Consider the following 11740-nt stretch of genomic DNA (forward strand, 5'->3'; position numbering starts at 1 on the left):
TTCAAAACACTGAATGTCTCCATCTTGACAAATTCATTTTGTGGAAACAAATTCACTTGCTAATACATGGGTTGACCCACATAACTCCTTCACTGATAATATGATTTTTCACAGTGACGGCTGTTGAACTACATCTGCATTCTGTGTAACATGAAGATGCCAGAGATTGAAAATTTAATAGAGAATTGAGCATGGGCCATAGAAAGAAGGTAGAAGTAATTTACATCTTATCAAGATGAATACAGCATCTTATTTTTAGAAAACACCCATATATATAAAGGTTTATAAAAACATGCTGAGAGGATCAAGGACCATTCCTGATTCTACATATCATAATTTTAATATGATCAATTAAAAAATTTTTTAAACTAGCCTTTTCTGACATATGCTCATGCCTTCTGCTTAAGACTGAAAATAACTGTGAGCTGTGTCCACACTGACCAGGAAGGGAGCGATAGCACTTGGGAGGGCACTCAGATCACTGACATGACTTCAAGAAAGTTCTTTTTATGTAGCCCTTGTGACCGAGGTGCCAAAGATGCAATTCTTCAAACTGATTAAAGAAGAGAGTGTTTGTCAGGTAGAAATCAAGACAGCAGATGTCTTTTATTGTCGTATTATTGGATATATTTACAAGTGAGTACTCTCAAGGCAAACTTTGGATCTCCCCTCTGAACTTAGAATCTTACAGAGCAGATGGAAGGCAGCTTCATTTGTTAGGTATGATGGATTTTGATAAATTATTAAGTACATGCCATATGCTAGGAATTTCAAAAGACTTCTTTGTATGCACTGATTTATTAAATTCTCAGGGCAACTTGGCTAGGTAGATAATACTGACATTCTATAGAAGTTCAGAGAATGTTAACTAGGTTAGCCATACCATATAGCTAGTAAATGTGACGAGACGTAATGTAGTACACAATGCCCTGTTTTGATATTAGAGAGATGACTAATTCTAACTACTCTCCGAGTCTAGGACAATCCTACTAGTGCCATTGCACTTTTGTCCCCATCTGCTGTGGACAGCCGAGACAGACACAGGGTATCTCCACCTTCTGTAGTGGTCATCACATCCTGCTTTATATGTGTTTGGACGCTTCACTGATTAAAGGCTCCTGCAGGTGGAACTTGTTACCTTTTGCACCTTTGTAACCTATGAAGTAACAGCATGTTCCTCTGTATTTCAAACAAACAAACAAACAAACAAACACTCTCACTGCCATCAAGTCGATTCCAACCCACAGCAACTATATAGAATAGAACTATCCTGTGGGTTTCTGAGCCTGGATGTCTTTATAGGAGCAGAAAACCTCATCTTTCTCCCACAAAGCAGGTAGTGGTTTTGAACCATCGACTTTGTGGTTAGCAGCGCAACATGCAATCCATTACACCACTAGAGCTTCACATTACAGTTCCATGAGTTAAGTCAAATATACTTTTCTTTTCACAATGAAAATCTATTTATATTCTGAACATGCCTGCCTACTGGCTGGGACACAGTGATTAGTACTCTCAAGTAGAAGCTCTAATTAGGTGTATCCTACTACCCACCTGCTTCTAGCACTCCCAGAGAACCTGTGACTTTCAAGACATTGCCTACCCCCTTACTTCTCTCCTAGTCTTTCGCATTTGGCAATTTTCTCAAATGTCCCATCCTGTATCCAACTTGCTTTTAAGCTTATCTTTGAGAATAATTTTTTAATATTTATTTTTATCATTTTATTGGGGGCTCATACAGCTCATCACAATCTATCCATCCATCCATCCATCCATCCATCCATTATATCAAGCTCATTTGTACATATGTTGCCATCATCATTTTCAAAACATTTTCTTTCTACTTGAGCACTTGGTATCAGCTCCTCATTTTTCCCCTCCTTCCCCCACCCTCCCTCCTTCATGAGAGAATAGTTTTTAAAAATATCCTATGGTGTTATAAGGAAACTTGAGAAATCATGTATCATAAATTCTTTGTCTTCTATTAGTTTCATTTCATATTCTGTAATTCAGTTTTCCTCAAAAGTGTTCTGTGATTTATGCCAAGTATAATCTACAAAAAATAAAATACTTGGGGGCCAGGGAGGAGGGAGTGAATGCTGTCACTCAGGTGAGGAACTTTTAGGAGTCCTTTAAATCTGCTCCTTCGTTTCACCCACTGATGGTCTAGAAGAATTCTTTTACATGATGCTGCTCAATAGTCTATTCTCAAAAACAGTTCAAAGGCAGGACTGAGTTTTAAAATATTGGAAATTTTGAAAGCAGGAACGACACATTTTTGAGGATAAATGCTATGGAGAGATTGGGAAAAAAACTGAAATATACAACTACTTGTGTTTATCGCTTTATACATAGCATTTTCATAAAAGTATTTAAATATTTTCAGTGTACCTTGATATGCTCATATCATAAATATCATAATTTCAATAATATATTTCATAATTTCATTAATATATTTATTATTTAGCACATATAAATTTAACCATTTTTGTGTGGGCATCATAACCAAACAACACAATTCCAAAATCTTTTGAGTCAAATTTTGTTTCATTTACTGGAATCCTTTAGGGCAAGAAATTCCTTGTGTATCATTTATTTAAGAAAATATAAATGTTTCTGTTAGTGTTTTCTGAAACCTAAACTGTTGGATGGAACCATCTCTCCCATACTTGAAAAGAATTTTTTTTCTGCTTAAAAAGTTTTGTAAGCAAAAGGAGTCAAGATCACAATGGCTCCTTGTCGCTATAGGGCAGTGCTTTGTGCACTTACACAGCAGTAGAATACACTTTTCAAACAAAATGTAATAGAGCCCCCAGAATGTAATTGTTGCTTGGTGTGTGTGTGTTTTGCCCACATGAACATATGAACACATGCGCACACACATGCTTGAGGTATGAAAAGCCCAGGATCTCTACCTCACAAGTTTGTACCTCTTCCACTGTCACCACCCACATCTTTTTACCAGCTGCCATTGAACTGGCTCTGACTGACGGCTACCCCAAGGGTGTCAGTTGTCTCCTTAGGGTTTTCAATGGCTGACTTTGTGGAAAGTAGATTGCCAGACCTCTTTTCTGAGGTGCCTGTGGGGGGACTTAAACTTCCTACCTTTCCGTTCACAGCTAAGGGTCTTCACATTAACCATTTGCACTGCTCAGGAACTCAAGCCTTACCTTAGGTGGCCCATAATACATATCCTGCAAAAGGATGACTCGTGGTGTCATTTTACATTAAAATCCTTTGTAGGATTTTTAAAAAGTAATTTTTGAAGAAATATGAGGCTTGTCAGCAATATCTAAAAATCTCATTTAAAATATTTTGCTAAATTGTACTTTAAAAGTTTAACAACAGTAATAAAAATGTTTCATTTTCCAGAGAATCTGGAAAAAGAAACCAAACTATTTTGTTATGAGTGGCTTTATTTCCCTTTAAATTTATTTTCCTTTATCCCCAAAAAACTGATGCAGCACTGGAAACACTAGTCTATGTCAAGAAACCTAAAACAGCTACCTGGCCAACTGAATGGAAGAGATCCAAAGTTGTGCACATTACAAAGAAAAGTGTTGTAACAGAATATAGAAGTTATTGAACAATGTCACATGTAAATAGAATTTTCCTGGGGACAATTTGAAAATTATTTAAGCAGATACTCAAACCAGATTCAGAAGAGGACCTGGTACAAAGGATATCATTGCTAATATCAGATAGATCTTGGCTGGGTATGCAAAGCTATTCTGCTGTGTGCATCATAATAAAATATGGATAGCATTTGGGAATTCCAGAACACTTCACTGTGTTTTGTGGAACCTATATGTAGAACAAGAGGCAGTTTGAATAGAACAAGGTGATACTGCATGATTTTTAAATAGGATACAGTGTTTGTCAGGGTTGTATCCTTTCACCATGCTTATGCGCTCTGTTTGTTGAGCAGATGGCTTATACCCTGATACTAGTATATGAAGAAGATGGCATCAGGATTGGAGGAAGGCTCATTTAATAGCCTTTCATATGCAAATGATACCTGGTTTGCTAAAAGTCTGAAGGATCTCAAGAAGCCCTCAGAATAAGTATTAGGTTGCTAACTGCTAGATTGGTGGTTCAAACCCAGCCACTCTTTGGGAGAAAGACGAAAACTGTCTGCTCTTTAAAGAATTATACATGTAAAAGCTGTGGAGTTGGAGAATGCTCTGTGGTATATTTTTGCCACAATTAGAAAAATCACATGACTAACAATGAATTCAAGGAAGAAAAAATGTTATAGAACTGACTGTGGTGATAATTGTACAACTCTTCTTGATATGATTGAATTATTAAATTGTATGACATGTGGATGAAGTGCTAATAAAATTGTTTAAAAATATATCCACAATCTAGAAACCCTTATATAGAACCAATATGAGTTGGAATCAACTTGATTGCAAGCAGTGAGTTTTTTACTGGTTTGTTTATTTTGTATTAAAGAGTCCTAGTGAGGCTAACCAAAAGGTTGTAGTCTGAACCCACCAGCCACTCCTCAGAAGGAAAATGTGGCAATATACTTCCTTAGAGACTCACAATCTTGGAAACTCTGTAGATAGTTCTATTCAATCCTACATGGTCATCATGAACCATTCAGCTCCACAGCAATGGAATTGGTGGGTTTTTTAAATGGATAATACTTTTATGAGTTGGTGTCAACTAGGTAGCCAGGGGTTTTTGTTTTGTTTTGGTGTAGCTTAATATAGAAAGCCCCTGGCATAGTGGGTTACACATTGGGCTGCTCACCGAGGGCCAGCAGTTTAAAACCACCAGCCAATCTAAAGGAGAAAGATGAGGCTTTTTAAAGAATTGCAGTTTAGGAAACCCACAGGGGCAGTTCTACTCTGTCCTATAGGATCACTATGAATCTGAATCGACTTGGTGAAGTGAATTTGAGTGAAGGGGGTACAAATGGCTTATACCCAAGTACTAGTGAACAGGTTCCTGGGTGGCACAAACCCTGGACTACTAACTAAAAGATTAGAGGTTTGAACCCACCCAGTGGTGCATTGGAAGAAAGCCCTAGTAGCCTGCTCTGTAAACATTACAGCCAAGAAAACCCTGTAAAGCTTAGTCTGCTCCGTACCACGTGGGGTTGCCATGAGTTGGAGTTGACAGCAGTGGGTTTTTTTTTTTAATATGGTAAAATAAGAATGTTATTGATCTATTACTATTTCTAGACTCCCAACTTTAATAGTTGCTTAAGCATATACCCTTCATGCTGTGTTGCACTTTTTTAAAGTTGTATCATACTGCATAACAATCCTTTTATTTGTAGCCAACCTTCTGCACATCCTGGCATTGCAAAATATCATTATTACCACACAAGCATTTCAACTTGAGATTGTGTAATTTCCTGGATTCTTGGTCCTCCGCACTCCATCATTTGTCCCAACACCTCTCCTCGGGGATGCCAGTATTCCAAAGGGACAGTGCAGCACAGCGTAAGATCAGGCTGTCATCTGTTCATGTTATTAGAAAACAAGAATGAAGTAAGGCCAGCCTTTCGGCTGACAGGCTGTCTGATTTTTCTGTGAGCATCACATGTTAGGAGAAGCTAGTTCATCTGTCTGTGGGTTTGGGGTTCACGAGCATAAGCTGTCAGACTAACACTGATTGAAGGTGCACTGGGAGGGAGAAGCGCATCTGTCCAACGGCTCGCCATTGGCTTCTTATTACAGCATTCTCCCCCGAGACACACTGCATGCTCATTCACCTACCTCCTTCTCTTCCCTCCCCTTCCTTCGCTACCCCTTCATTACTGATTCACAGCGCCAGGCAGCGGCGGCGGCAGCAGCACTGCTTGTCACGCACGAATCAGGATTGCAATGAGCTCATCCTTTTCTCCTTGCAGCTTCACAACTGCCCTGGCTCCCTGGCTACTGCTGTCTGCTCACGCTCACACAGCACCCAGGCGCGTGCACGAACACACAGGCTGGCATTCTCTCTCTGTCTCTCTCTCTCTCTTCCATCCCCCGCTCCGTTGCGCACACGCACGCACGCGCACACACACGCACACGCTAGACCTTTCTAGCCAGCTCGTCCGTTTTTTACACATATATCTGAACTCTCTTGCCATTTTCTTCCTTCTGTCATTTTTTATTTAGATCAGTATTTTATTTCATTTTTATTTTTCCAGCCTACTTCGGGGCTCCCGTACAGTGGATAATTCAGCCAAAATGTTTTTCTTGTGGAGACATTAGCTGACAATTCCCACCACAGACTGGCTGGTGCATCCTCCCGGGGAGACCTAAGCCTGGCTCCCCTCCCAACGCAGTTCTTAACATTGTGGAAAAGAGACCCAGCTCTCTCATTCTGGATACCTACTTACTGCTCATGGAAGAAGGGGTGCCCTGCCCAGCCCCAGCTGCTAAGCTCACACCCCCCGTCAAAAAGTCCCAGGACATGCACGACGAGAGGAGCAAGCTGGTGAATGAGTATGCGTGTCGCGTGTTGGAACTTCTGGGGATGGGGCATCGTCTGTTTGTGCCTCGGCTGCTGGCGGTGAGACTGTTTTTCATTAAACTTCATTTGTAGGGAATCTGCCATCCTCTGTTAGAATCCCTTGTATGCCTGGAAGAGGCTGGCAGTCTCCTGTTTTCATCTTCTTACCCCTCTCCACTGAGAAGGAAGTGCCGAATGGCCTCTGCTGTGGGGCTCTCTCCAAGGCTGGCCCGCGCCACTCCTTAAATTGCCTAGAGATCGTGGCTCTTTTCATAGATTCTCGATCACTTTAGTGGCATGATCTCCGTGGCAGCAGGGAAAATATGGTTCTCTGGTTGACTAAGCTCAGCGGAAAAGCCAAATACACAGTGCTTGCTGTAATAGCATTGTGCTATTTATGGTTCCAAAGGGTTAAATTTCATAACAGACAGTGTTGCAGGTTATCTGGACTCCTTGTGCTTTTCTTTCTAACCTCTCCATTTGATTGCCACTTTGTTGCTATTTTTTTTAAAGGGAATTCCCACCCCTCTTAAAAATTCCTAATTGTGGAATTCTCTCTGGGAATGATCAAACTGTATATCACCACATCACTATTGGATTTATACCATGGATCTCGGAAGTCTGGCTTGCTTATTGTTTGATTTCCTGGACAAGAGGGGGAAAAAAAGTCACCCTTCCTTCTTCAGCCAAGGGTTAAAATGAAGTCCCCACAATTGCTGGTGCAAGCTTTCTCTTTAGTGGTTTGAGAACCATACCTAGCAACTGTTCTGTCATATAATTGGTCCACAATACTTCTGTACCATGATTTCGTAACTTAGCTTTGTGTTTTACAATGGAGCTTAAGTGCCGTTCTAGACTGTATTCTTGTTATGGTTATCTCATATTCTATTCTTTTGGGTACCCTTTTAACTCTTCTCCCACATCTCACCTCCATACAGTTCATCTGTTTATTCTTATCGCTACAGTTCTCTGGTTGATTGCAAATGTAATCTGTCTTATAATCACAACAAAAATATTAGGTAGCTATGCACGTAAGGGGTTTCCCACCATGAAGAAAGTGTGTTTATCACTGCAAGGTGGTTAGATGTGATAACCAGTATGCAATGACCAAGAGGTTATTTTGAAGAAATATTTTCCTTTGTCTTTATTGAGGCACTACAAAAGTGCCTAATACATAGGTTTTAATACCCTAGTAAAGTCATCGGTGCTCACTTGGATTTACCTTTCCATGTATGTGTGTATATATGTGTATATAGATATTAATCTATATGGGAAAACTGAAGATCCATGATTCTGTTGGAAAGGAGAGCTTTCATAAATATTTTTAAAAGGTAGAAAAGAACCATTTTATTTCGAGAGCTTTGGCACGACATTCCAACAACTCCTCTGTGTTCTTTGGGGAATAGGCTCCGGTCTAATGTGTTTCTATGTGCTTCGTGTCTACCCAACTTTGTGGCTCAAGGGTTTCCTCCATTAACTTTTCAGTAATCTGGTCCTGTCTATCTTTGGCATTTTTATTGTCAATATTCTGAAGAAAAACATGAACTAATGGCTAAGACTATCTCTCATGCTCAAATCTGCCTTAAGGATGAATTTTAAACTACCTTTAGTTTTTTCCTTTTTACGATTTACCAGCAGTAAGATACACAGAGAGTTGGATTCACAAAATTCAGGTCTTAAGGAGGTCATATATATCTGGATGCTGTAACTGCCCAGAGTTGATTTGGTTGCCAGATTAGGCATCCCTCAGGATTTGAGGGGGGGAAAGGGGTGGCAGCTATTTTTTATTTTTTCCATATAAGACAAGTGAAGTTTTAAAATAAACTGATCAGGTAAATGAACACTTACCAAGACAGTGTGTCAAAACTTGGGTCATAGTATAAGTTGTATTACATGTGAAATACTCAAAGCCTGGGTAATAATGTCACTTGCATTACATGTGAGAAGCATGTACTGAATTTTCTTTGGGGTTATTTGGAAACTTCTGGTTTTGTTATATACAGTTTCACTTGAAAGATTGTTGGTGGAAACAAGGAATTCTCTTTTGGGAAACCGCATGACCTTTAGTTAGCATTATGGCTATGGATTGGGGTCTACTATCCAATGAGTTGCTGTTGAAAATTTAGCATCTGCACCAGGGGAAGGACAGGTGTTCGGTCTTCTGTTACTGGATTGGCTAATGAAGTAGGATCAATGGCTGAGCTGCACAAGGGGTCCTAAGAGGGATCCTCACACAACCTTTCCCAGTCAAGAGGGCAAGCCCTGGAGTTTAAAAAATTACTGACTTGATACCTTGTCAGTCTTAGTTAATTCAAACACAAATGGGTGTGGACCACATACAAATACTTATTTTACTCTGAAAAGCCTAGCTTTTTTTTTTCATATAAGACAAGTGAAGTTTTAAAATAAACTGAGCAGATAAATGCAATTTTACCAAGACAATGTTTCAGGAATCTGAGATGTATTGTTCACTGAAGCCAGAGAAGCCATCCAATTACTAGAGCACTAGCTTCTGTAACTCTTGATTGGAATGAGGCCACTGAGGGAATATAGCAGCAGATTTGAAATGTTTGCTTATTGTTCTTCAAAACTGTACCTACTAAAGAACAGATTCTCTTTAATAAATTGTGTTCATTGAAGATATTACCCCTGGCATCAAATCTATGTGCAGAATCACCAAACCTAGGTTTGTTTAGTGAAATCAAAATACCCAAGCAACAGACAAAAATATTCTAGCCATCAGCTAAGTTATATTTCCCAACTCCAAACACTGTGCTTTCAAATGATTCACAGACCTCCCAAAATATTTCTCAATTACATAGAAATCCTGTTAGACAATATAACTAAAAGAAGAAAAAGACAGGTAGGATAGAAATAGTGAGAGTGGAAAAAAGAACCAGGCGTAAGATACCTGCTACCACTACGCCATCCCACCCCACCTTCAAGTAATCTCTAACAGAACCAAACCTAGAATTCCCTGCTCATCTGAAGGCTTTAAAGACGTACTATCTAATAATAATGAGTAGTTTTGGAGCAGCCACATCTGGGCCTAAACAGTTAAATGTAAGAACCATTTCCACCTACCCTGCCTTCTTCTTAAAAAAAACCCAAAAAAAAACAAAAAACAACCACACTCTTTAAAATGTGATACTCTTGCACTGAATTTTTCAGTGGGAAAAACACATTCAAGAAGGTGTTAGCAATGGCACATGGCTACAGCCTATGCTTTATAAGTGTGTGAAATTTGGAGAAAGGGCAAGAAACTTTTACTCAGCTCAGAATCTCCCCACCCTCCTCTAGCTAGTTGGGTTCGGGGTTTTTTTATATTAACATGACATGGGAAATTCTCTTCAGATCATTATTTATTAGATTTAGTCTTTAGTGGTTTCATTGTGAAGACTGAACACTTTCTACATCTCAGGGCTCTTAGGCCAAAGAGGAGATTTCATGTATGTACACACACACACAGGATTATTTTCCCTCAGCTATTCCTTCAATAACCATGTTACACTTTTTATACTGTGATAAAAGTATGACGAAATAGTTGTCAACTCAACAGATTTTACATATAAAATTGATTATATTCATCATGTTGTGCAAGCTTTTCCAAATGATCCCACCATCATTAATAGAAACTCAGTGCCCGCCAACTACGATTTCCCTTTGATCTCTGTACCTTTGCCTGTGTTATACAAGGGGAATCATTTAATATTTGTCCTTATGTCATTGTCTTATTTCAGTTGGCATAATGTTTTGAGCGTTCATCCATATTATGGCTTGGATCAAGACGTTATTTCTCTTTATTATTAAGGTTTCATTTAGATTAAATTTCTTAAGCTGTTAAATTGTATTGTGGGTTTGGTTTATTTTTTGTTAATTTGTGGACTTTTGAAAAACATTGGTTCTAATCCAGGATGAAAGAGCCAAGGAGAGAGTTTATCTTAACCTTGCCTATAAGCTGCCACAAGGGTTTTTCACTGACAAGAGATTACAACCCTTCAAACAAGTTAAAGACCCCAACTACAAAGCTGTCCTGTGCACTTCTAGTGGTCCCAAAAGCTATGTCAGTTTTTACATCAAACTAAGTCATACTTTTTGAAGTCCCCATGTACAAGTACTTCTTAATTTACGTTTTTATAAACGTTGATGGTTGAATACAAGATATGCCTCACATGAAGCTTTAATGAACTCATGGGACATATTTATGTTGGTGTTTTATTATGTGCCAAGCAATTTCTTAATTCATTTTACTGAGGCTCTGAGTGCAAAGGACACTTACATTAACATCCTACTTGCCTTTTCCCTCTGGATTTGTCTTCCTGCCTACTTGAAAGGAACTGGAAGTAGGACTTATTTAAATGCCTTCCACTGCCCTGGTAATCCAGTAATGCAATTTCTTTTCAAAGGAAGAAAACAGACATGTGACCTTTGAAGATGTAACTGGAAAACATGTTTCCTACATCAACACTTTAAAAAATCTGAAGGACAAGCCAAAACAAATAAATAATATGTAAAAGGATCTGACAGATTTAGGGAGTAAAAGGTATTAGGAGAGCTGATCATTTTCCTAAGTTATTGTTTATTTTTCTCATTTACAAGCTGGTAGTTTCTTCTTTTAATTTACAAAGGAAGAAAGCATATCTTTGCTGACTCAGATTTCAATCATTCTGATCTCTGCTAAATTCTGGATGTCATTGTTCATCAAATAAGGTTGGAAATGCAGTTGCATTTTTATTATTTTACTGTTTCTATATTGTTCTAAGGACATATATAATATAGAAAAAATACCCCCCCCCAATTAAAATTCCCAATTGAAGAACAGCCATTCGAATGTAAATCATTCCTTCTAGTCTGTGACGAGCACAGAGGAATAACCAATCATCCAGGCTCCTCTTTTTGGGACTTGGTTTAGGTCTTGAAATGTGGGTCTGCGTTTTAGGGATAGACTTGTTTTGTCTTTTGTGTTTTAACTTTATTTATTTATTTATTTTAAAATAGTTTTACTGGCACATACTCCACATATTATACAAATCCATATTATACAAATCAATCATACATGTTTTTAGTCACAGAGCACGAACAATTTTAAGACCTTTTAAGACAACTCTTATTTCAGCATCAACCAGTGGATCAAATCTAAAATGTTATTATAGAACTTTTTTCTTTTTAAAATCATTTTATTGGGGGCTCATACAACTTTTATCACAATCCATACATACATTCATTGTGTCAAGCACATATGTACATTTGTTGCCATCATCATTCTCAAAACATTTTCTTT

At 38.5% G+C, this 11740-nt stretch overlaps 1 protein-coding gene across 5 annotated transcripts in view; it reads left to right on the forward strand.

Annotated features, from left to right (window-relative positions):
* The window catches only part of RABGAP1L (RAB GTPase activating protein 1 like), an 812491-nt gene that overhangs the window by 652643 nt on the left and 148108 nt on the right, over positions 1–11740 (forward strand). Inside the window, exon 1 of one of the 5 annotated variants that reach the window (XM_004706721.3) lies at positions 6000–6519. The exons of the other annotated variants lie outside the window; for them this stretch is intronic. Coding sequence (XP_004706778.1) covers positions 6352–6519 — 168 coding nt within the window. The 5' untranslated portion in view covers positions 6000–6351. Of the gene's footprint in view, positions 1–5999; positions 6520–11740 lie in introns of those variants that run through there. 5 annotated transcript variants of the gene reach the window in all.

The sequence above is a fragment of the Echinops telfairi genome, unplaced genomic scaffold, assembly GCF_000313985.2.
Source record: "Echinops telfairi isolate 266 unplaced genomic scaffold, ASM31398v2 ScPeMD7_7424;HRSCAF=8462, whole genome shotgun sequence".
NCBI lineage: Eukaryota > Metazoa > Chordata > Mammalia > Afrosoricida > Tenrecidae > Echinops > Echinops telfairi.